This window comes from Hippoglossus hippoglossus, chromosome 4 (assembly GCF_009819705.1).
Source record: "Hippoglossus hippoglossus isolate fHipHip1 chromosome 4, fHipHip1.pri, whole genome shotgun sequence".
NCBI lineage: Eukaryota > Metazoa > Chordata > Actinopteri > Pleuronectiformes > Pleuronectidae > Hippoglossus > Hippoglossus hippoglossus.
Window position 1 is genome coordinate 4652374 of NC_047154.1, and position 25152 is coordinate 4677525.

Below are 25152 nucleotides of genomic sequence, written 5' to 3' on the forward strand. Positions count from 1 at the left end.
CTCTGGGTCTGACGCCACACAACATGTGCTGTGATAACAATGACAGCAAGATCTACTGCTATAGACTGTAGGATACTTTGTGGAAGTCAAGGAAAAAGAGGCTTCCCCTTCACTGTTGCACACTTGTCTTGTTTTACAGATTTAATTCAAAATGCATTACAGTTTTTCCTGACATAGCAAATACATTTTTTTTTTTTTTTAATTAAAACAGTCTAAAAAGGAAATATTTCCTTTGCTACCAATACAGTGGCTTGTACTTTCTTGACCTGACTGACATAGACAGTTTTGCCAGGAGGAAACTGATGATATTTACCAAATACAGTAGCATATGTACCCTCATAGTACTCTCCTGTTTTAGATATTAGTAATCAAACAACCAACATATTATAGAAAATTAAACTAAAGGGAGATTATACAACACTTGAGCTATCAATCAAATTTCAACATTACAATTTTTTGTTCTCTAGATGACGCTGGGGCTGTCCACAAACTAAAAAAGTACTGTTGTTGCGATAACTTTGATATATAATTAGCATATTTTGATAATACACTTCAGATAATATTGTGTAAAGCATTTACAGTCTTTTCTGCCATGACGCAGCAACTTCACACTCCAACACAGTCAGTATTACTATTTTGTGGGGTTGTGTGACAATAACAATAATTATGGCAATATCATTTTTAATATAAGCAGTAAAACAAAACTCCCACATATAGCGATATAATGCTTATGCATTGTTCAGCACAGTGAGGAGGTATAACACATAATTGATCTACTTCAGATATGTAAAAATGTTTTGCTGTTTGTCAAACGTTTGTCATTCTCTTCTCATAAAGGAGAGTTTAAAACCACAACCTTCACTCAGTAGCAAATCTCAGTCTTTAGTCTTAAAAGTGAAATTTATTGTGATAAATATCGATATTGACTTGAAGGGCCTGGTATTTTGTAATATTTTAGTGGAATAAATTTGCAAAAATAAAGAGGCAAACACAATAAACAAAGTTAAAGATGAATTTGACTGATGGGACTTTTACTAGAGTTTTTTTTTTTTTTACTGATATCGTAATAATATTGTTATCTTTTTTGTGACCACAGTTATCGCGTGGTGAAAATCTGATTGGGACAGAAAGGTCTAACTGCTACTGTCTGGTTTGAGTCTAGCAAAGTATACAACTAGACTAGTGACTGATATATGCGCCTATTAGCTTATAGCAGATATATTGGTGTCACCATGTAAAGGATGTCACTTAATGAATGCCAAGAAAATGTAATATAGAAATATAAAACATATATTTTAAACTGTGAAACATTCTGTAGTTCGTCCACAAGAGAAAAGAGGAAATTAATTTATGACTGTAAGATCATGCCCGGTAAATTTCTTGGTTTAAATTGTAAAGATACTGGTTGTATAAAATATATACTGTATATATTGGCAGATATATGATTATCAGATAAATATCAATATTGGTATTAGGCTCAAAACCTCCGTTGTGCTGAATTGAAAACACCATACACTCAAAACAGGTTTAAAAATAGCCAGAGACACATCTCTTGGAAGAGTCCTGTTGGTTTCTAACTTCTGCTGTATGCCTTTTTAAAGATGTTCTGCTTTAACACAGTAGATCTTTTTGAAAAAAAAAAAGAGACAAATTGACAACTCACTGTGAGAAAAGTGTGGATAATACAATTAATGATGGCTGAGTTCCATTTAGCTGCTTCAGTCTCAGGGTCAGGGTCATGGTATTGTGCACGCTGCCACACTGTCATGACTTATACTGGAACACTTGAACATAACAGAGCCATTGTTAATATAGTTGTCTGATGGTTACAAAAAAACGGCCTGTTTGACTGCAAAGGTCTATTGGAGGTTTGCTTGGATTTCATGGACTTGGTTTTTCTCTGAACAGAACATTGGCACCTTTAAAAAAATAAAAATAAAAACTTACAGAGATACCCCTTTTACACCAAAATTAGCAGGTAAATGTGGGCTTTTTAAAAGCGTTGGTAAACCCATTAAAACGCGATTGACTCATTTCCCATTGCCGGTAGAGGAGTTGGCCTTTCTGTTTGTTTCCCCCAGTGAGTCTGAAACCCGTCTTGCGTGTTAACGTTTCCATCACTACCAGTCGGAGCCGGAGCCAATTAAAGCCAGTGTCTACTGCGTCATTTGACCTGAGAGCGAACGTCGATTTTTACCTCAGTCATGGAGGATATGTTTTCACCTGTCTCAGATTTTTTGTTAGTTTGTTGCTTTATTTGCTAGTAGGATTAAGCAACAACTTCCACACCTATTTTCACTAAACTTGGTGGAGGGATGGGACCTGGGCTTATGAAAAACCCATTACATTTTAGCAAGGATTTCTTATGTTACATGACAAATAAATAATTTATGGAATCAGACCACTTCCTTTTTTCTTTTACATTTCAACTATAAGAACTACACTATCATGTGTAGGACTGTTCGGCCTTGGCGGAGGCTTTTGCGCTCTCGTGATTTTATTCTAGTTCATCGTTGGAATCTTGAAAAATCCACTCAAAGATGGCTGCAAGAAACTGACACATTTTGTTCCGATTTCCCCCCACTAATGCTAATCTCATGGAGTACATGCTGAATGTTGAGTTTGTCATTGGATGGCAAGTGAAAGACATTAAAAGGAGACAGAGCAAGAAAGTAAGACAGAGATAACGGGGCCACTTGGCTCTTTAAAGTCACGAGATGCAGAAGTAGATGGCAGCGGAGGCAGGTAATAAGGCGACAAATGCCCAGAGACACAAACCCAGCATTTTCTTTCATTTTCCGAATCAAAACAGCACTACCTTGTGGGCAATCTCAACAGGCAAAGAGATACCTGAGGCCACCTGGATCCCACTCCAAAGAGTTAGCCAAGACAATTTCCCTCAAATCACCTGCTATCTTAATCTGACAGCCAGACTCGATTACAAGGCGTAAAAATTGCTTTTCTCGCCACCAGCACTCGTTGGGAAATTATCTTAATTGTGTCATGATTATGCCTCAAAGCTCTGGTGAGAGCTTTATGTTGCGCCTTTCAAACACACAGGAGCGTTTCATGAGTGCTGAGAGTGCGCCTCTATCAGCTCTCAAGAGGAGAGGGGATGGGGGGGGGAATAAAATCACCTCCACTCTTTTCTATCAGTTCAGGTAGTTCACAAATGCACACACATGTAACCCACAAAAGGGAGTGGAATTCAAAAATTCCTGAGATTGAAAGAGCTAACCGAGGAAAAAAAATGAACACTGATTAAATTGCCTGTTCGGTAGTTTTAAGGAGTATGAAATGTAGCAAAGTATTTAGTTTGAAGGACAAATCGCTTTTGTCGTTTCTCTCCATCTGAGGATACAACATTATGCTGTCTAAGAGAGTGGGTGAGTCATCAGGGGTCCGTTTAAGCGGACCACACTTGGGTCAGCTGTTCTGTTCAAGGGGACATTTCAATTAAATCTTAACTGTCATTTTAATCGGAATGTTGATTATTTTTCAACACAGATATTTTAATTTGCAGAAAAAAACAGGTGTAATTGATAGCACTATTATTGGCTGATCTATCCCAGGGCCCTGGTATTTTGCATACTGGATCACTAGTGGCTGGCTTAGGGGTGGCACGGTGATGCAGTGGTTAGCACAGTTGCCTGACAGCAAGGTTTGATTCCCTGCTTGGCCTGGGTCTGTCTGTGTGGAGATTGCACGTTCTCCCCATGTTTGCGTGGGTTGTCTTCAGGTAGTCATACTTCCTCACACAGTCAAAAGGCATGCAGACTGGGTTAGGTTAATTGGAGACTCTAACTCGACCAACGTTCTGAATGTGAGTGTGATCGATTGTTTGTCTCTTTATTTCAGCCCTGTGATAGTACCCTGCCTCTTGCCCAATGTCAGCTGAACCTGCAGCTCATAGATTATTAATGGATGGATGGCTGGATTGATAGATGGATGGATGGAAAGGGAAATGTCTGTACCAGCAAGTTTAGGGAGTTATCCAACCATCTTTGGGCTTCATCAGGTTTTCTAGTACAACAACGTTGGCTCAATTGTAACCTGGGTAACCATGGTAACCTATGCTATTTTGTGAACGTCAAAGGATCAGATCAAAATCTGGCTACAGCCCAATTACTGGTCAATAAGAACTGTGGGCAAACTTAGTCAACATTGTATGGGATCCCAAAACAAACAGTTTCCAATAAAGTGGAAAATAAACAATTGGGCAAAATGTAATCTAAAATTCATTTAGCTGTTTGTGGCTTTATATCAGTCACTAACAAAGTGATAGTTTACAACAATACTTACCCAATACCAACAATTATAGTTGCGTTTTAATAGGAGCTGCTTTTACACTTTTCATACCATCACATAAAAAATGTGAGAACTGAAAAGAAAAACTGAACCCACTGTTAAATATTTCCCATTATTATAATATTATATTTATCATGATAAATAACATATATAATTATTATAAATGCAAGATGTTCTCCTCCTCGCTTGTAGATCTGTTCATAACACACACACACACACACACACACACACACACACACTTTAACTCTGCAGGTGTTGCTTTCGTTCAGACATCTAGTAGTGATAATTGTTTATTTTTAGACTCTGAACCAGCTCACGGTTTCTCTTCCAACAGGTTTTGCATTCTTCACAACGACAGGAAAGTGACCACGTGTGACTGTTACTCACGTGTTTTCCACCTAATGATGCTGACTCTACTTTCCTCAGGGACAAGCTGACGTATATGCGCAGTCACACCACAGGGGGGCGCTGTTTCACTTCGTCTGAGACAATCCAATGGGAACTGGGAAATAAATAACTAAGAAAGTGTGTAATGTGACAAATAAAATCAGTTATCATTTTTATTATCATAGCAAAGATGGCGGGGTCAGTCTGTCCTGCATAAATAGGGGTTAGACAATTATTGGCTTGCCAAGACATTTTAATAGGCTTCAGATATTCATGGTTCACAGAGGATGAACCCTGATTTAAGTGATCCCATAAGTTTCCCTCCACAGCCTCTAAAAGGTCAAAGTTTGGCTTTGTTCAACACTTCAGTTCATAACATGAAACTTGAACTGATTTACTGGTCTGTTATTATTAGTATTTTTGTTGTTATTTTATCTAGGTCACTTGGTTCAGGTTATTTATTAATTATTTAGTCAGATCAAAAATGACCATGGCCGTCAGTTGTGCGGTACACGCTCACCAAGTGATATATAATGATACAATAAACACAGTTATTTTCAATAAAATGACAACATAAATAAGTGCTGTAAATATGAATAACATTGTCTAGTGGTGGCCACTGTGTTATTTAACTACTTTGAAAATAATAATAATGTATCTTCTGAGACATTGCATTGCCAGATTACATTCGAAATGTTACAAGTGAGTTGCATCTAAACAGAATGGCATGTGACCAATAATTACCAAGTTTTTCACATAGACTCAATAAATCCCTTACACCCAAGATACTGGTCCTCTGTGCACATCACATGCACATCACATGCACATCTGTCATCACAGATGTTACAGGTGATGACCTCTCTCCACTTTACATCACGATAGGAGCATTAAATTCCAAGTACATTACTACACAGACTTCAAAGTCTGGAAAGATCGGATTTTATTTTTTATCTTGCTGATTCTAATCTTCTCTGTGCACTTCAAAGTTATCAAGGTCAAACTTTCCCTCTGACTTCAACACCTCTGATCTGCTGGTGCATCTCTTGTGATACAGTGAGTTCACACAAGCTCTAAAATGCCCAGCATGATGCTGCTACTTTGAACAGGTCTCGACTTACGGACCGGATGCTCTGACAACTCTAGATATATCTCAGTCCAGTCAGCAGTACGAACATGCTGACTCAGCGCTCCCCATACAAAGAACGGACCCAGGTTGGAGAACTCTGTCTGGCTTGTTCTGTCCAACCTGAAGTCGTCTTCATGGCACAAGCTACATACACAACCTTTTGCATTTTATGAAAAATGGCCCAGTCACCATCTTTGTCTGATACAAATTTATATTAGGTAATTTAAAGCATTTAGTAGAATTGTTGTAATAGTACTCATAAATAATACTTTGCCTAAACCACCTCAGTGGATTTTAAGTACAGACTTAAATTCAAGGGGTTTAACACAAATATTACATGTACTATTTAAGATTTGTTACTTTATAAATAGTCCATTTGCAGAGGCTCTAAAGTAAAGTAATTTAATTATAAGGATTATTTCAAATGCTTGGATGAAAATTAATTGCATTTACATCAACTACCGTAAGTCTGAAGTATGGACATAACCAAATGTGCACCAAGTTGTTTTAGAAGACAGGTCTGAAATGTTTCCATTAAGTATACACACACTCATGCACGTGTGTGTGTGTATTTGTATATGCACAGCAATGCTAAGGTTCATTTAAGGTTGGTCAGTTCATTTTGTATACAGGATCAGGGGTGTGACTCAAAGAAGTTACATTGATTCATTATCTCGTAATCAACTTAATGATAGAAAGGTATAATCTACAATAAATACTTTAACTGAAAACTCTCCTGTCAGTGCTGTCTTTCGGTTTCTCTTGATTTTGGCTGATAGCTTGTATGTGGTAAAAAGGCAGGCACATTATTTACCTTGTCTACTATTCCTTTTCTTGTCTAACCCTAAGGTTGCGTGCATTTTCTCCAGGCACTCTGGTCTATCTTGGACACTCTAAATTACATGTAGGTGTAAATGGACATACAGCATGTCTATCCTGTCTAGGGTGTACCTCGTCTCTCGCCCTATGTTAGTTGGGATTGGATCCATCCCCCTTCTTGTCCCTTAAAAGGATAAGATACTCGATGGATTAACTTCATAATACACAATACACGGCCAATACTTAATTGTTGTCCCCTTCAAATGTGCCACTTTCAGACACATTTGTGATTGTATTTAGGTGTGAGTTATATTCCAGGACTAAGAAGTAGTAGACTAGTAACTTTCCTGTTCATAAAAAAAGATACAGGGACGCAAAACAAAGATTTTCAATTTTTATTGACTTTTTTGGACAATTTCTTTTCCAGTGTCATCCATAACCGTTCACTTCAATGGTATTTGCATAATCTTTCATTCAATACTAGGATGATATAAACCAAGGTAGGCTGACGCGAGGTGTTGGGTTAGCAGCTAGCAAGCTAAATCTGCACTCAAGCAAAGTTCATGTAGTTACCACAACTGGGTGGGTGAGTTGTTCCAAGAACCTTCAGAGGAACAATAAACTTCCCCTTCCAGTTACTCATTAGAAAAACAAAACAAAACAAAAAAAGACACCTGCACATCATCGCTACTTGGTTTGTATCCTTCTAGTTATAAGGCTGATAAAAAAGGGCCATTGCTATGTAACAGAACAATCTGCATAGCAACTGGAAGACAAAGGGACTGGACACTGACCCAATACAGAGGATGAGTTACACGAGACATCACTAAACAGATAGTTGGCACATGGTGGTCTGCTGTTTTGCACACAAACACACAGTTAATTTCTTTTGTAGTTCGTTCAACAGTAAAAGTGTGAGGTTTGATGCGTTGGAGCTCTAGACCTAGTGTTGTAAGAATTTTAGTTCTGGTACGATCTCCAAGCATCTGGCAGTTTGAGTTGGTGCCGTTCTGCAGTGGCTGATACCGCTCCCCCGCCCACCCCGTAGTAAAGTTCATCAATTCATAAGGCTACAAGGTACGTGCCACTACTTGACCATAATCACAGAAGCACAGTTAACAAGCAAATGGAGAGTTGTGACAGAAGACGACCATTACAGTGTGCTTGAGGGCTTAAGTTTCACTCAGCTACATGATTAAAGCAGGAGGGGGGGTCGGTAGGTAGGTTACTGAATCATCTGGCCCCTTGTGGGTCAAGCATCCTGTCACCAGCAGTTGTTCAATCCCTTTTCCCCACCCTGCAAAGGCAACTAAGGGCAGCTCAACAAAATAAACTGATGTCTGGCCACCGTTGAATTTGGTATAATAGTTCAAACCACAATGAAATGTCAGGTCCAACCAACATTTAAATGTCAGTTTCTTACAAACTGTGGAGACTAAACCACACCATTTGTCGCTTTGTTTTTTCTTTTAAGCATGATACAGATTTTTTAAATGCAGATACAAAGCTACAGTACCTGAAAGCACTTTTAGACTGATGAATCTGCAAGGGCAGACCAGGATAAGTAGACAGAGAAGGATGACACTCTCAGAACTGAAGACTTTCAGGGTCAGCAGTCAGTCCAGGTCAAGAGGGGGACAATGACGGGGAGGATTGTGTCCGGTTAAGTTCAGGCCCATTTGTAGCAGCGCGGCTTAGAAGCGCTTGGGTCCCCAGGGTGAGGTCTTGGTCGCCACTGGGGCTCCAAAGCTCGGGAAATCTTCAGAGCTGGTCATATCGGGGGCCTAAAAGCAGTGGGGAAAAACAGGGATTAAGAGGAGGGAGGTGTGACCAATTTTTATTTTCAAACAGTACCAGCCTTGTGGGGAAACACTCACCTTCTCGCTGCCAGTGGTCCAGGGAGCCTCCCTCACCACAAAGCCTTTGGATGGGCCACGATGTTCATCCATGGCAGAAGCGCTACCCCCTGGAGGCCTCATGTAAGCCATCTTCGACTCATTCTCCACAACATCCCCCAACTGAAAAAGAAGCATGACAAAGTTTATGAGGGCAGCAAAAGACTTGGCTACAAACCAAATGCGACTGTGGATATGACATTGAAGTCGCAAGACTTTGGAATGTGCTGGCCGAGGAGCTCAGACATGCTGAAGCCACAGTTTGAATCACACATATACATACATACATACATACATACATACGTACGTGTGTGTGTGTACACACATATTATAGAAAACTGCTATTTTTCCCAATTCTAACTTCCCTGATCTTTACTTTGGCTGTTTTATCATTTTACATATTTCCTTAAACTTGCATTGTTAATTAACATCTCCATGTATTTTAGTGGTTTGTTTCATTATCGTGTATCACAACACTTTGTAACTCTGTTTTAACAAGTTCTATATAAATATAATCAATTATTATGGGGGGGAAACGGTTTGTCATGCACAGGAAAGCTTACATATTCCTCTTCCAGGTTAAGGAGATGGTCGATGGCTTCATCAACAAGCTCAGGGCGACCTGTGACTGTCACAAGGTTCGGGTCTGCAGCTCCACTCTGGGGAAACCTGAGATCAACCTAAAAAATAAGAAAAGAAGATTGATGCAACCATGTCAAACACTTTTTCCAAAGCGACACAACACAAAGAAATTGTTTCATATGAATAGAAATGAGAAAAACTATGATGACTTCAAGATTAGACCAAGTGGAGCACAAAAGATGCCTTTATTTTTTTCCTTTCTTTAAAACAAAAACAAAACCCTTTTATGCTCTCAGGGGCACAATCTGATCCATCACAGTAAGCTATTAATAAAGTTGAACTAAATTAACAAGGGTCCCTTTATGTTGCTAAGTAGAGACCTGAAGTCCCAGATAAGAATGTGCTTACAAGCCATTAGTAATGTCAAAGGTTCTGGTGTTTTTGTTCAACTTCTTAAAAAAAAAATAATAATAATAATAATAATAATTGATTTTCATCCTCACCTTAAACTCATCCATGATCTTGCGGATGCCTTTGCCACGGGCACCAATAATGCGAGCATGGACCCTGCTGTCCAGGGTGATGTCTTCAGAGATCATCTCTTCCAGCTCGCCCACAATCGCCTTGATGGCTTCCCCTGCAGCTATGGCTTTGTGCTCATACCCTGTAATAGTAATCTGATCCTGTGGAGAAACAGCAGACAACTAAATATTAACACCAAACCATGTAGGAAAAAATAAAATAAAATCTGAATTTACAGAGAGAAACAAAAAAAGAAACAAAATACTTATTAGTTAAGTGACTCCATGTCAGAATAAGATACAGTACATGGGGAAAACAGTAAAAAAGACCAACCAACTTAATATTTAAAATGGAAATCAATATTCACATGTAGTCTTGCCATGTAGAAAATGGTAATTTAGCACCACCTGCTGTGCTGGTGCGGTATGTAGCCTTCACAGTCTTATTGAATAATTTTTGATTTGGAATTAAGGGAAAGTGTCTGAGAAAAAACAGGAGAGACACTATACCTGATTTTCATCATTCTTCTCTGGGAACTGGATGTTAACCTCATGCTCAGTGCGGATGGTTGTAATAATGGCCCCCTTGCGGCCAATGATTTTGGGGTGATACTTGGGGTCCACAGTGATGGTCAGCTTGAAGCTCCTGAGTGCCTGCAGAGGATTTGAGGGAAACAATGCTCTGGATTAGAATTCTCTCAAGTTTGACATTGACTTTTTTTTAAAATATCAACTTGAACAGGTGGTCACCTGACAAGGCAAAAGTTAATAATTAAGCTACTACTTCTTTCAGTGTTATCGTGAGGGTGCGATTAAATTATTTTTGAGATAATAGCCTCACGTCAGCATGTGAATCATCAACACTGCACCACAGACGCGTCAGAGTACTTCACACAACACTCACCCGATCCTCTTGCTCGGCCTGCAGCTCTTTGACGCGCTCCAAGAGGCCCTCTTTGGCGCGATCAAGGTGATTGGCCAAGCCAGTGATGGCGATTTTATCAGACTGCTGCTCAGGAGCAGGCACTTGAATATTAACCTGGAGGTAGACAGTGAGGTCAGTCCATATTACAAGCAAATAAAAATCTGGTGCATCCATGTGTGGACAGAAACTCAACAAGACGCACCTCAAATTCATCCATCATCTTACGAATTCCACTTCCTTTCTGTCCTATGATGTATCGATGAAGCTCAAAAGGCACTTCCACCTCAATGGTGACAGGAACCAAGGCCTGAGGGAAGAAGACAGTTTAATGAACAAATCAGAGTTAAGAGAAATCCACCCATTAAGACCAGATGCAACACATGCGTGTATAAACCTTTAAAACTGGATGCGACATTTGCGTGCTTCTCCTGTTAGAGCTGGAGGAGACGTTTGATGTCATCGTTTAAGACATGCAACTGATGAAATACACTGATTCGCTGAAATACGGAATAGGAAATGTGAAAATTCATTATGGGAAATGTAGTTTGTTTGTTAGTGCCCTAAGCCAGCAAAAACGTTTTTAAAGCGGCGTCTTAGACAACGGCTGACGATCTAAGTGAGGCGCGAGATTGAAGCAGATAAAACAATGAAAATAACAATGAAGATTCAGACCCGGGCGATGTTCCTGCTGACCAAGGCAAGGCTTAGTCAGTAGGAGACATATTTAAGGAGGAAAAAGGAAGAGGGGGTCTCTGCAAGTTCACCAGCTTTATTGGTTGTTTTCAATAATGCTCACAAAGTTTAGAGCAAAGGCAATATTTACATTGGAAGCCAAATGCTTAAGCTGTCAAATATTTTGTAAATTTCATGAGTCTTTCTGCTTTAGAGGCTGAGAAATTACAGTTTTTCTGTCAGCTCTTCTGAAAATCCTCAGGTTTTAGGTGGTTGATTTCAAACAACACTTAGATATTAAAGTGCAGTGTTAATCGGCAGCTTAGGACTTAATGGGTCGAACAAAAATCAAGTCATGAACACTGACCTTCAGTGCTTCCACGGCAGCTTCGCACCGCTCTTTGCGGCCAGAAATCACAATCACGTCACACTTTTTGGGTGCGTTTGGATCGACAGGCTCCTTCACTTCCCCGTTAGCTTCTCCGTTCTCTTGAATAGGAGCCTCTGCAGGAGGAGCAGCTAAAAAAGAAAAAAATCAAACCCACAAAGTTTGATATTGACAAAAAAGTAACTCAAGGACTTTATACAGAAGAGCTGACACTGATCGTAGCTTTTACCTTGTGGGTCTTCACGGTCTGGGAACTTGATCTGTACATTGTGATCTCTGGTAATCTGCTGGATACGTGAGCCCTTGGGACCCATGATGGAGCGGTGGAACTTCTGAGTTATCACACACTCAATCGTCACTTGAGCATCCTATAAAACAAAAAGAGAATCAGATGCATTCCAAAATGAAGAATACATTTTTTAATTTTTTTATAAACACATACAACGAAAAACCATCTTAGAAAAACAATGGTATGTACTAACCAAGTCCTCAACAATCTCCTGCATGCGCTTCTTGGCTGCCTCCACACATTCTTGGGCTCCTTTGAGGGTGACCTTTTCGCTCTGAGAACCCGTGCGAGGGAAGCTCACCATCACGCCACCATACTCGTCAGCAAGGTCCCTAAGGACTTGCCCACGACGAGCCACAAAGTAGCGATGGTGCTTGGGGTCAACGATCATCGTGTCCTCAACGACGTTGTCCTGTCAGAGATTAGTAAATATTTTTGAATTCTGACATTTTAAGAAAACTAAGCCTGGTTTTAGCTTGTCCTGGTTTGTTCAAAAGTCATTTGGAGACATACCAAACTCTTGATGAGTTCCTCCAGCTCTCTCTGGGCATCCCGCACCGCTTCTTCAGTGCCAATCACAGTGATGAGCTCCTGGTCTTTGTCCTCTGCGGTGGGGAATATGATCCTGGCCCCGGTGCTGTCACGAACCTTGCGGATGTTTCCGCCACCTTTCCCGATGAGGAACTTGTGGTATTCCGGCTTCGCACGCAACTCAGCTGTGTGGCTCTTTGTTTGCTGAAGAAAAACATTTACAAAATCAACAAAACATTTACTACAAGTCAACCTCAAAATCATACAAGTCAACACTTAAGACACTCTTATTATTATTATTATTATTATTATTATTACAATAAGATAATTTAAGCCAAACACTATGACCCCTCTTCATTTTTATTACTACCTTTGCTTTTCTTTCCCCTCCATTTTTATTTCATTGTTGCATATGATGTGGCTAAGTCTAGTTCCCAATCTTGTGCCATGTCTTTGTGTTGGTAAGTTATACATTTAATTCTCAACTCATAACTCAAAGTTTTAATGAGACAAAACATGATTTAATCATCAGTCAGAATACTACAGCAGTAGCTGTGCACAAACTGTGTTTTTGTTCTGACAGCTGAAAGAACACTGAAGAGGCTCACAGCATGTGGTAATGTACGACCAATAAGGCACAGCACAGAGGCGATTCTTTGCGCCGCTCCCCATCCCTCCCTCTAATGGCTGCCAGTTTAGTGAGGTCGAGAGTAGTTCAGCTTTTTATTAAACATTCATACAAACCTTCTCCTCTGCCAAGCCAAGCAGTTGCTGCTTGGCTTTCTCCACCTCCTCCACAGGGCCTCGGATGGTGACCTTATCAATCCCAGAGCCCTCAGTGGGGAAGTGGATGTGAACACCACCACACTCCTCCATGATAGAGCGCACCAAACGGCCCTTCGACCCGATCAAGGAGTTGTGCAGCTTGGAGGGGATGGAAACTTCGATCTCCGAGATGTTTGCCTGAAAACATTGACAGATTAAATAAGGCACATGTACTAGATTTTAAAATCGATCTGCCAAAGCATCAGAGACACTTAGGTCCACGTGTGTGTTTTCTGCTCACCAGCTCCTTCTGAATGGCCAATATGCGGATCCGTGCAGCCTCACAGTTGGCCTTCTTCCCAGTGATGACGATCATCTCAGAGTTGCTGTTCTCAGCAGGCAGGTCAATTCTTGTGTTGGTTTCCTCACGAATCTAGAAAAGGAGGAGAAAATCATTGCCAAACCAAACTTTGACAGATGGACTCCGCAACATAAACACTTTATATTACTTATATACACTACCTTCTTGATGTTTGATCCTCCTTTTCCAATGATGTTTCTGTGGAACTGCTTGAAGATGGGGACTGAGACAGCGAAACTGTTCTCCACCTGAATAAAGGAATTACAGATAGTAAAAACATGAGTACAGTTTAATATGGTGTCCATAGTAAGTCCATTCAAATATTTCAACATAGTATGGAAATACAAACAAAAATACTAATTACCATTTCAGCCACTAACTTCTGCATGAACTTGGAGCATTTTTCCACTTCATTTCGTGGGCCTCTAAGCTGAACGATGTCACTTTTCTGCGCTGGGTCGGGGAAATTGATGATGACCTGGGACACAGAAGAGTTCAGAGTTATAAAAGTACAAACCAACAGCATATATCAACAAACAACAACAGTTTCTGACTCACTTCAGGGAATTTGTCGCGCACTTCTTTTATCTTCTCCCCCTTTTGGCCGATGATGGCTCTGTGCAAACGCTGTTCAATGATCAGGTCCTTTGTACGCTCGTTCTCCTGCAAGAGACCGTGTCTTTAGCAAAACCAGCGGTAGATCCAATTATCAGCATCTTGACTGTGAAGCTTGTACCAACCATGCGTGACGCAAGCTCCAGCAGCTCCTTCTTGGCTTCTTGTACACCCTGGGGATCCCCCTCAATACGGATCAGGTTGCTCTTCTCATTGTCAGGGGGAATGCGGACAGTCACCTTGTGCAGCTCTTTGATGCGGTTGACTATAAACAAGTCAGTAAATAGGTAGTTTAATAAGAATGTCGATACAGTTATTAGAGCAGTCTGTTGGCAGTAACTCTGTACTTACTGTTAACACCTCCCTTTCCAATGAGGTGTCTGTGAAATTTGGTATCCACACTAATCTCTGTATAGTCCATGCGGCTCACCTGTTAAACAAAAATATAAAAATGTCAATTTAATTCATCCGTTAAAACAATATAGCACATAACCCTGACATTAGAAGTGCTTTTGACAAAGAAATTCGATTTTCACTCTCAGTCCAAGACAAAATTTAATAGGCAATACTCACCAAATCTGTTACAATGACTTCAATCTGACTCTGCACCATCTGCACGTCTTTGGTGGGACCCTCCAGGGTGATCTTATCTTCTCCCTCAGTGAACTCAATGTGCACCTTTATGCAAAACACAGGGGAAAAGTTAGACTGAAGTAGAAAAGTGTTTTCTAAATCTCTATAATTAAAGAATCAAATCATTCAACAGACCTTGGGCATTTGTTGGGTAATCTTGGCCAAGTTTTGTCCCTTCTTGCCAATAATGAAACGATGAAGCCAAGAAGGAGCTGAAACCGAGGAAATAGTGTAGCTGTTTGCCTGCGAAAGGAAATGTATGCTTTTAGTGACTTTAAACCAACAATAAACTAAGAATTCCCTTTGTCTTTGGTCATCAGAAGCAATTTTTACCTTGGCATAAACTTCAGTGAGAGCCTGACCTAGACGGTCTGGCTCTCCACGAAGGATGACAGTTTCTGAGCTGCTGTCAGAAGGTGGGATTTCAACTGACACACCAGTTTTTTCCAGGATCTCCTGGAGGGTGTTTCCCTTGGGGCCAATCACATACTTATGCTGAGACTTCTTCACTTCCACTGCAATAGTGGTGGTACTCCTCTTCTGCAATTAGAAAGAAGAGTTGACCAGTGACTTGTAACATTTAACCACAGAAAAGTGTATCAGTATAACACAAAACTTTTCCTAATAATAACTTCCCAAAATGTTAGCACACCTTTTCTTCATAAACCCTCTTGATCAGAGTCACAGCAAGGGCCACCTGCTCCTTTTCCCCAGTGATGACAATCTCCGTCTTGTTCACACTTGGAGGGGGAACATTGATGCGGGCGCCGGTCTCCTGCATCATCTCGCCTACAACTTTATTGAAGGCACCGGTGAGGAATGGGTGGTACACCTTGTCAATGTTCACCCTCTCAACAGCACGCTTATCCTGAAGAGGTAAAGAGGGGGCAAAAAGATTTGAAAATACAGACAAAGGAATGGAGTAAATAGAAATTGAGTGCATGCATGTTTGAAAGGCTGTGTTACCTGCTCAGCAGAGATCAGCAGGATCTCATGCTTCGCCTTCTCCAGGCCCTCCTTGGTACCAGAGATCTTGATCTGGTTGCTGGGGTCGTCAGGTCGTGGGATCTGAATTTTGGTGGCGGTCTTGAGTTCTAGCTCCTGAAGCTTCTCGCCATTTTTACCGATGACAAAGCGATGGTGCTCCCTCGGGATGGCGACAGTAGCTGAAGCCTGTTTGGGTAATAATGTACAATTGGTACTCCTGTCTTTTCACTTTTAATAAAACCTTTGTGTCATGGAATCAACAAATATACTGTAGATTTCCTGACCTGAGTCTGCAGTCGAGACACAATCTCCTTACGGGCCTTCATCACGGCATCCAGCTTTCCAGAAACCATGATGGAGAGACCCTGATCTTTTGCCAAGGAGAGTTCCAGGTGGGCTCCGGTCTTGTGCATGATGTCTACACAGACCTTCGCTTGGTCTCCTTCTCCAAACTGGTTAATGTCCTTGTACTTGCGCTCCTCTAGCGGCACATGGAAAACCTAGTTCACATAGAAAGACATTTTTGTTGTGAACCGGTGCACAAAGGAACTATTCAAATAAGCAAGACTTAGTGAAACTGTGTAGTTTGGTTGCAACAAACTCTGAACTACTTAAAGGAATATGTGTAATATGTGCACAAAAATGTGAGTGAACGGGTTCCCCAACATACATATTTTAAATCATACAATGCTCCTGGTAGACCTTAAGCACCTTTGATCATTCAATATAAGTTGTTTTCAAATTGTATTTGGTTAATTTCTGTCTAAATACATATACTTTCTGGTGTGGGGTGCGGGCCAAATGGATGTGAACGTGGGTCCTGAAACTTTTGGCAACCACGGGACCTAAGGCTGTTCTTTAATTGGTTGTTGCAGATTTTCCACGGGTCGCAGTCTTCTGCGCCCCAGACACTTCCCACTTTTATTGATTTACGTTTATTTAATCTAATGTGATTGGTCATGATTCAACGTCGTCTCAGGTACGTCCGACATCCCTGAGTTACCTCCCGCTCTTGTTTCATTGTTATGAGAAACAGAGGTGACGTGATGTGGTGCAAGTAATGTCTTTCACTGCTTCCCCTGTTTGCTGTTAAGCGAGACCTAAAACATCTCCCCGAAAACGTTGCCACAGTCACAATGAGGTTACGTTCTGGCATATTGTGTGTTGTTTTTGTTGAGCCTGGCTTCAGTTTGTTTAGCACAAAAAGCTTAACACATCTAAGATTATAAAAGAAAAATTGTACATAAAACATTATTTTATATTCATCTCGTCACTTCTCAGATTTTTCTTGAAAACAAGAAGTTGGGAATCATTGAAGCAGCATAATGATGCTGTACATTTTGTAACCCTGAAAAAAAGCCTAGAGTAGACATGTCATTGTCCTCCAGACATGTCATTGGAGGACTTACTTACATTAACACAGACTGCATCAAATTCAAATGGGTCAGTTCTGCAGCACTTGCACTGTGTTCACTGACCCGGCTCACTGGGAAACTAGTTATTAGTATTACTAATTAAATTAGTTGTGTCTGTTATGGATTTTGTTATGCTTTAGGTCTATTTTGTTCATTTAGTTTTATTCTTTTTGACTTGGTATGCATCGTCTTATTTTTGGGGTTAGGGTTTTCCTGTTCTCCCTGATAAAATCGAGTATTGAGATTAAATACTTCTGCTTAACACATCAGTCTCCAGGAAAAAATGTATCCCCTCAACCTGCAAGATTTCCCTCACAGAACCTTTTCCTGTTACTTAAAGTCAAAAAGGGGTTTTATTTGTTGAAAAGCTGACACTGATCAGTTATGTTCGGTGGATAGTTTTAGATTTGCTGACTTAGGAACATTCAACACTGGAGCTGAGGCTCAACAAAGGCATGTTCATATAAACGCTCATCTTAGAGTTTTATTTTCTTGAATAAATCTATCCATGCATGTTGATCTCACATAATTCCTAATATGGCCCTGTCCTACTGAACAGAGGTTTGATGAGCCAGGGTAACTGAACGCACACGTGTGGCTATACAGGTCATCAAGTTCCCCTGAAACATCTCAAGGGAGAAATCATTTATCAAAACAGAGACAGTTTTGTTAATTTCTCCATCAGCAAGGCAACGCTTTTTACCTACAGGGCAGAGCTTTTGTTTTGTAAGGTTTGTACTTTTGTAATGCATGTTCTGAGACATAATGAAAGGCGTTGTGGGAAAGGAAGGAGCTCAGTAACTGAAGTGGAAGAGGGGAGACGTGAGAGTATGCTGAAAAAGTAATAAAAAATACAGAAAACTAACAGGAAACCTAAAACTTCTACACACAATGACCAGCAACCTTTTTGTTCATATGAAATTTAAACTGGGTATACCTGGGTGATAACAGAGGACTTAAGAGGACGGATCTTGGAAGTCCATGCGTTGGAAGTTTCCTGGGTCCCCTCAGGTGAGGCCGCCTTCTCTGGCAGAGGTGGGAAGGCATCCTTGTAGGTAGGAAGAGCCTCCTCCTCCTCAGCATTGAGTCCTGCCCCAGCAGCTGAACACAGACACAACAAAGACAATAGGAATGGATCTACTGACGACTCTTCCGTTCGTCTTTTACAAATGAAGCGGAGCAGCAAAAACACTTACCACCACCCTGCTCTGTCAAGAGCCCACTGCGGTGCTCATTGAAGCTTTCCTGCGTAAGTACAGCGACTGAGCTCATGTTCAAATCCCACGTTAACACGGAGTCCGAGTGTGCCACTAAAAGAAAAGATTACAGCATTTCCAGAGATTAGCCAAGAGAGCATAACATTTACAAAAGCCCCCAAAACACTTTTTTTTTTCAACATGAACAAAGACTTATGCCAAAGAGCCAGGTTTTGGAGTGTTAACTTTTAGTCATTTAGAAAATACACCCTCTGGTTTAGTACTATGATTGTTCCGAATTTTGTTAATATTCAATATCAGAGAAATAAAGAAATCTACTTTAGGGATTTGAAATGAATCTACAAGATTTCAGGCACTTCATTAATGCCAAACTACATTCTGTTGTTTTTTTCTTGGTCAATGAATGTTGAGTGTCAGGCAAGCAACATAATATTTAAAAAAAAAAATCAATACACTTTCCATTATAACTCTTATTTGTATTATGGTGTTGCATATCTATATTTTAAGATAATTTCTTGGATTTAACCAGTTACTTTTTGTCTTGTATCAGCGCTGCCAGGGGCATGGACATACAATTGATGCTTTATTTAACTAAAGCTGAATTTCCCTCACAGGAACCCTGTGCAGTTTCAACAGAAATGAAGTTACGGGAAAATCTTTCTAACCGCTAAAAAGTCCCTGCCCAGGGGGAAGCACTACGAGAGCACAGCAACCTTTGGGGGCTTGCAGCACTGAGGATGCCGATTGATCTAGTCTTCTTCAGCAATTTTATTTGAGCTGGTCAATCTCCACAAAAAAAACTTTATGACTTTCAGTTGTCTAACTTTAAGTTTGGCAGGCTATTTTGCCCAGTGTCTCCCATGATCTTTAAACCGTGGTGGAAACGCATGTGAATAATTGTTTTTTGTAAAACTTTTGTTTCCTTCAAAAAGTACCAGTTACCTTTGGATGAAAAGTGCCTTAAGGAAATTAATTTTGAATACATGCTTTTGGCCCTGTTCATAACCAGCATTAAAATGCATCTTGGGTGATCTGACCACAAATGGACACGTTTATCAGTTAATGCTTGGCGTTAGAATGTCTCAACATTTGTTTTGAGTGATCAATTGTGATCAGATCTCACTCCCCCATTGTGTATACACAAAAACCCACAGGTTACACCATTGTTGTTTTAGGCCAGTCTGATGACGACAGACAGGTACATTGTTAGTATGTTAATGTGAGAGATATTAAGGCGGGAAAGGAGGAGCTAAACAAATCAATGCACTGGACATAGTTCAACAATGAAATAAGAATATTCTAATTTTGAATAGTAAAAACATGACGTAGTCTACAAATAAAAAAAAATCTGAGTATGGGAAACACTGAGAAGTGTACAAATATTTGGGGTTCATGAGGAACCTGTAGCAGGTCAGAGGACGTCAGTTGAGTAGGAAATCCTTCAATCTGTCCCAGACCAGCTTCAAATGCAGATTTTTTGAATGCCTGCTCTGTGTGTCTTGGGTCTGATCAGATCACCTGAGACGGATGTTAATACCAGGAATGAACAGGGTCCGTCATGATAGCTAAAACGACATAAAGGAGGCCCTGGTTTGAAAAGCCAATAGTCTTCTGAAGTGTCACATGTTTCGCATGGCACACAAGCTTATCACAGGTGGACTTTGGGGTTTTCACCATTATCTAATCAACTATTATCACAAGATGCCTTTTGTCTCACAGATTAAATCAATTTCTTGTCAATCCGCAATTTGTTTATATATGCTGAGAGCGTCAGTGGGTTAGTAAAGAGATCATGCCTTTGCACCACAAAGAAAATAAAGGCGGGGGCAGGGCTACAGTACATGCTGTCTCTCTGCAAGAAACCAGTTTGACTTCTGTTCAACCCTCTCAGTGCTATTCTAAGAATTGAAGCCAGGTGAGTAGGCTTCAGGGTTAAGAGGATTTTACCTCACTGACCCCTCTCCATGTCCACACTGGATAAGATTAAAGCAAAAAAAAATATCAGCCGACAGAAAACTCAATGACCTGTGTGGGATCTTGGAACCATATAATTACTTCCAAGAAAGACACCACAAAGCTAATCCTCTTTTCTATGACATGCATAAAAAGAGACTGTACAGTTATTTTGATTGCTGAATTATATAAAATCTGGAATTGTTGATTGAGATCCATGAACAATATTTTCACTCGGGAATATAAAATAATTAGTGCTGCATTTCACTTTGCTATCGACGATGAAACTCAATAAATCATCAGGAGTCATTGCTCCGTTTCCTGGCCAACAACAGAAGATAAATATGAATTGTTTCAGGGTCGATTTTCCCCCGAGGCATGGCAGGATTTATCTCAAAACACGGGGAGACCACTCCCAGATGTCACAGAAAACTAGTTGATAATTTGCGTTTAAGCAATTGAAGGAAATCCACTAAAAAGCTTCAACAGGACAATTGCCAGTTTAGCACGCCACCCACCATGCACATTTCAGGAAACTTTCAGTGGCCTCTTACTTGTCAGGTTTCATAAACATAAGGCTGCTCTGCCCAGTGCTCATTACCATTTGCAGTCCTTTGCTGCTTTCAGACCTACACTGAAGTTCGGACATTTTCCTGAATTGTATTTAGAGGGGCTATATGAGAGAACACAAATGTCCGAGTCCGTTCCAATGGACATTTTCCAGAACTTTTCCTGCCAGCCCCCAAGTGAAATGTCCGGAAAATGTCCAAGCGAGCCCATGTAAGAATACAGCAGGAAGAATTTACAGCAAGTGGGCTTGTACATGACATTTCTAACTGGACATGACAACTGGAAGAAAAGAAAAATCTCAGGATGAAAGAGGTGCCATATACGTAGAAAACCGAATCGGCAGACACATTTAAATCCTTGTAGTATAATTATCAACGCAAAAATAAACATTACGACTGAGTAAATAGCTTCTTCTCCCACCATCTTCAATGTGCTGTAAACAAAAACACTGCTTTCCACAGCAAAAATTATACATCATGTCGTGCCTCGTACATGCTCCACCCAGGTGTCATGCCTCGACTGAATGTTGTGGACATTTTCTTGTTTTTGTGAATGCCTCCGATCTGGACAATCTCCTCCTGATGTGAAAGGCAAATTCCAGAAAATGTCTAGAGCCAATTGTCTGGACACTTTCCTGAGTTTGTCTGAAAATGGTACTTGTCAGTATACTCATGAGCAGTCATGAACATGTTATGACAGTATATAGTTGTATATATGTGGTTATAGTTGCTTTATTTAAATGTTCAAATTTTTGAATGGGTTACAGAGCCCATTACATTCAATAAGTCACTTTAAGTCAAAGAAAAGGAGAGTATTTTCCTTCAAAATAGACCAGGTGTATAATGAGACTGAACAGTAAGGGCTTAACACCATGACCTTTCCTTTTGCCTGCTTTAGCTTGGATAAACAGCTACAACGTTAGAGGAAACTGTAGTACGATGGAAATTTGAAAGTCTCCTGAACAATTTGCTTACTTAAAGAAAATCCTTAAAAGATCAAGTTCAATAGTTGGAAAACACAGTGGGACACTGTAAAGCTTGTCTTTTTTGTCCGTGTTAGAGATATTATTTTTCAACTTGCTATGGAGTTCTGTTGGCCAAAGTTCAAATGCTATAAGGGTAGAGGTCAACCGATTGGTCAGTTCATCAGCACTGATAAGATGTTTTATTAGCATTTAATTACCTCCACTAAAAAGGTATGTTCCAATCGGCGTTTGATTGTTTGTTTTTTACTAGCAGCATATCACAAAAGCCACTGGATGGATTACCACAAACTAGTGAGGTCAGGGAAGAATCCATTAAATTTGGTGCGGGGCCAGGAATTTTGTTCACTTATCACATTGCGTTTTTGACGCTTTCATCAATTTCCCAGGCAATACATGGATTACAATGAAAAAGTCAGGCATACTGATATCTATGAGTGTATACAATTAGGTGCAGCTTGATTGAATGGGACTGATGGGCCTCTGTGGAGGTAGTTGCTCTACAAGATCCAAGAATTATTACCTGGGAAATCAGTAAATATCAGTTTCATAAACATGCCCGATTTGTTTGCGCCACAATTCAATTTAAGTATTTATTCAAACACAGATTTTATTCATGTAAATATTGAAGGATTGTTGGTTAAAATGTAAAATATAGCCGATAGGTTTCAAATTAAAAAAATACAGCTTAAAGCAATATTATTTATTAAAATTTTTAGAAACTTGCTGTGGTTTGGGTGGGCAGAATCGCACTTGACTTCTGATAAACAAAATACTTGAAATTTGATTTGTTCCGTTGCTTACAGACACTTTGAGGGTAGATGTTAAAACTTACCAGCAAAATGGTCAGTTACCAGATAATCCGTCCTGTAAAGATGCAAGTTCCCGTCAGCCTGCCAGCTTTTGCCTGAAGACAGAAGAAATAAGATAATTTAATTAGTCGGTTTCTAAGAAAAAAAACACAAGCGTATTTAAGGGACTAACTTCTAAAACTTTGTAGATTTTATGCAACAAGGTTAAATGTGCGCAAAGATAAAAAAAAAATAGTATTCTCAAAAATATCCTGATATTATACTATCTGCCAAATTGTACAATCATGTTAATGGTTAATGACTTGCCAATAAAAGGATTTCTTTATAAATAAATAACACTTAATCAAATGGAAAACTGAGATATTAGACTTCAGAACTAAGTCAAACTTCAATCTGAATGAGGCCATTGTTGAGGCCTAACTTGTATATTTTTGACAGTCAAGGTCTTAGCGAGATCAACAGAGAAAGTGGTGCCAAATTACTGCCACCTCAAAACAGCCAAAACCATCTGGAAAATTAGGTGTTCAGATAAAGTTGATGCCAAGAAGCACATTACTTAAGTCCAGTCGTGTGGACGAGCCACCGAAGCCTCCTTGACAAGCATCTGGCTTCTATAATTGGACACTGCCTTGTCATACAATGCCGCAAGTTTGACTGCACCAGTAAAATGGGCTATTCCACAATTTATTTTTTGTTTTCAATATCACTATTATTAAAAGGGGTGGGTCATTAAAAGCCTGTGTAGTACAATATGGCGTGAAGGTTTGTACAAGTGGTGAGAACATCTGGATTCATTTGACCAGTTTGCCAAATGGCATCACCAATTTCTGCCAAAAATGCTCATATGGGTCAAGGTTTCCACTGAGGTGTGTCTTAAGTAATGTTTTCAAAAATGCCCAATCTATTTGATAAGAGCACATAATCTGTTTGGCATTCTTTCGCATATCCAGTCAGTAAAATCCCAATTGTAGTATTAGGTGAAGGAGTGAGCATAGTCAACATAGATCCCATTTCTATTAACAATATCAGCAGCTGGGGACCGATTGTTTGTACAGCAGCCAGTTAATAAAGAGGGAGACTATGGCTTAAGATGAGACGTGTCATCTCCAATACACTGATGCCCAGTTGATTTGCGTTTACGACCATGTCATGGTGCAATTACGTCTTTGACCTGGTGACGAAATAACTACATTAGCCACAAGCTCCCCAACAAAAAAAACAAAAACAACACAGACGTCAACAAGCATAAGGAGATTTTAAAACAGTGTCATATTATCAATCCTGAGCGATCAGCCACGTTAAAGAGCTGCTCATCGCTAACGCTGACGAGCTCGTCGAGCTAGTAGAAGTTGTTCATTAACGCTAGCGGCGGCATGTCAGCCTCAGAGCACATGTAAGGTTATACCCAAATCCCAGATTACGGAGTTAAGTCTCTGGTTAGTGTGAGTGCTCGCTAACACGATATCAAGTTAACTAGCTGACAGTTGCCAACGACACATTTCATTACAGCCCATGCTAGCTGCCGTCATGTTAGCTAACGCCGAGCCACCATTAAATTGCACTGGGATCGAGGCGAACTAAGGTTTTTCTGCACTGACAGATCGTGAAATAACGCCGCGTGTTGATCGTACACGTGTGTCCCTTCGCAAAAGGAGGATATTCAGTTGTGTAAACGCCGGTAGAGTGGATCACTAGCTCCACACCTCTAGCTAGCTAGCAAACTTGCTAAAAACTTTGACTGTGCGACTGTGACACGTAGCTCCTCGGCTAATGGGTAGCTTGGCTCACTCGAACAGAGCCTGCACACAACTTTCAGCTGCACCTTTAGCCAGCTAGTGGCGTTAAGCTAACAGTGGGTAGAAACGCAAAACCGTGGAATAAGCTCCGCCACACAGTAGAGTCTGCGGCCATTTGGTGTGTGCATTAGCCCCACACTAGCACGCCAGCAGCGAAAAGTACAAGTTGAACCGGAGCCTTAGCTAGCGAGCTAACGCTAGCATGCATTACAGTTGGTTCTTACTAGCTCGCTAAGTCCACGTAGGCATACAGCTGAGCAGGGGAGAAATGACACGGCGTCAGGGCCAGAACACACCGAGCGGTTCCCCGACCAACCGAGTCCACAACAAGTCACCACACTGCCCGGCGCACGAAATGCAGAAGTCACCGTGAGAGAATAGAGTCGCGTTGCGTAGGAAACGGTAAAGTACTCACTTATTTTATGTTCTCGTCTGCCCTGAAGGTGCAGGAGCTGAGATTAAATTCCACTGGCGAGAAGGTGGGATTGAAGGCTGACGGATATATACCAGAGCCGCCCACCAATCACATCCTCCGACGTCACGTCACAGAGTCCGGTTACAAATAACTTCTTTTCTTCACCAACACTGACACACGCTTGTGTA

At 40.5% G+C, this 25152-nt stretch overlaps 1 protein-coding gene and 1 long non-coding RNA gene across 3 annotated transcripts; one reads left to right on the forward strand and one right to left on the reverse strand.

The window, feature by feature from the left end:
• Window positions 1–6487: 6487 nt before the first annotated feature.
• Window positions 6488–7303, forward strand: LOC117760290. The gene is made up of 2 exons (XR_004613652.1): window positions 6488–6675; window positions 6795–7303. It is a non-coding gene; the product is annotated as an uncharacterized LOC117760290 (long non-coding RNA).
• Window positions 7304–7598: 295 nt separating this feature from the next.
• Window positions 7599–25113, reverse strand: hdlbpa (high density lipoprotein binding protein a). 2 transcript variants are annotated; one of them, XM_034583202.1, is made up of 28 exons: window positions 24965–25113; window positions 22777–22848; window positions 18422–18529; window positions 18157–18320; window positions 16089–16304; window positions 15784–15990; window positions 15470–15685; window positions 15151–15357; window positions 14953–15060; window positions 14758–14862; window positions 14536–14614; window positions 14310–14449; window positions 14128–14232; window positions 13934–14047; window positions 13731–13817; window positions 13510–13641; window positions 13188–13406; window positions 12426–12647; window positions 12106–12324; window positions 11853–11991; window positions 11603–11754; window positions 10766–10870; window positions 10543–10677; window positions 10149–10292; window positions 9621–9800; window positions 9099–9215; window positions 8518–8658; window positions 7599–8424 (listed from the first exon to the last, which is right to left on the reverse strand). In XM_034583202.1, exons 3-28 carry the CDS (start codon window positions 18489–18491, stop codon window positions 8335–8337), a joined length of 3813 nt encoding a protein of 1270 aa, XP_034439093.1. In that variant the 5' UTR covers window positions 18492–18529; window positions 22777–22848; window positions 24965–25113; the 3' UTR covers window positions 7599–8334. The 2 variants fall into 2 exon arrangements, with proteins under 2 accessions (XP_034439093.1, XP_034439092.1); XM_034583201.1 differs by having other exon boundaries at window positions 18416–18529.
• Window positions 25114–25152: the final 39 nt, after the last annotated feature.

Coding starts and splice junctions, on each gene's coding strand:
- hdlbpa (XM_034583201.1), bottom strand. CDS start 18,491: ATGAGCTCAGTCGCTGTACTTACGCAGGAAAGCTTCAATGAGCACCGC. Junction 14,450..14,535: donor TGGAAAGGGAGGTGTTAACA/GTAAGTACAGAG, acceptor ACTTGTTTATAG/TCAACCGCATCAAAGAGCTG. Junction 12,648..13,187: donor TTGGCTTGGCAGAGGAGAAG/GTTTGTATGAAT, acceptor GTTTTTCTTCAG/CAAACAAAGAGCCACACAGC.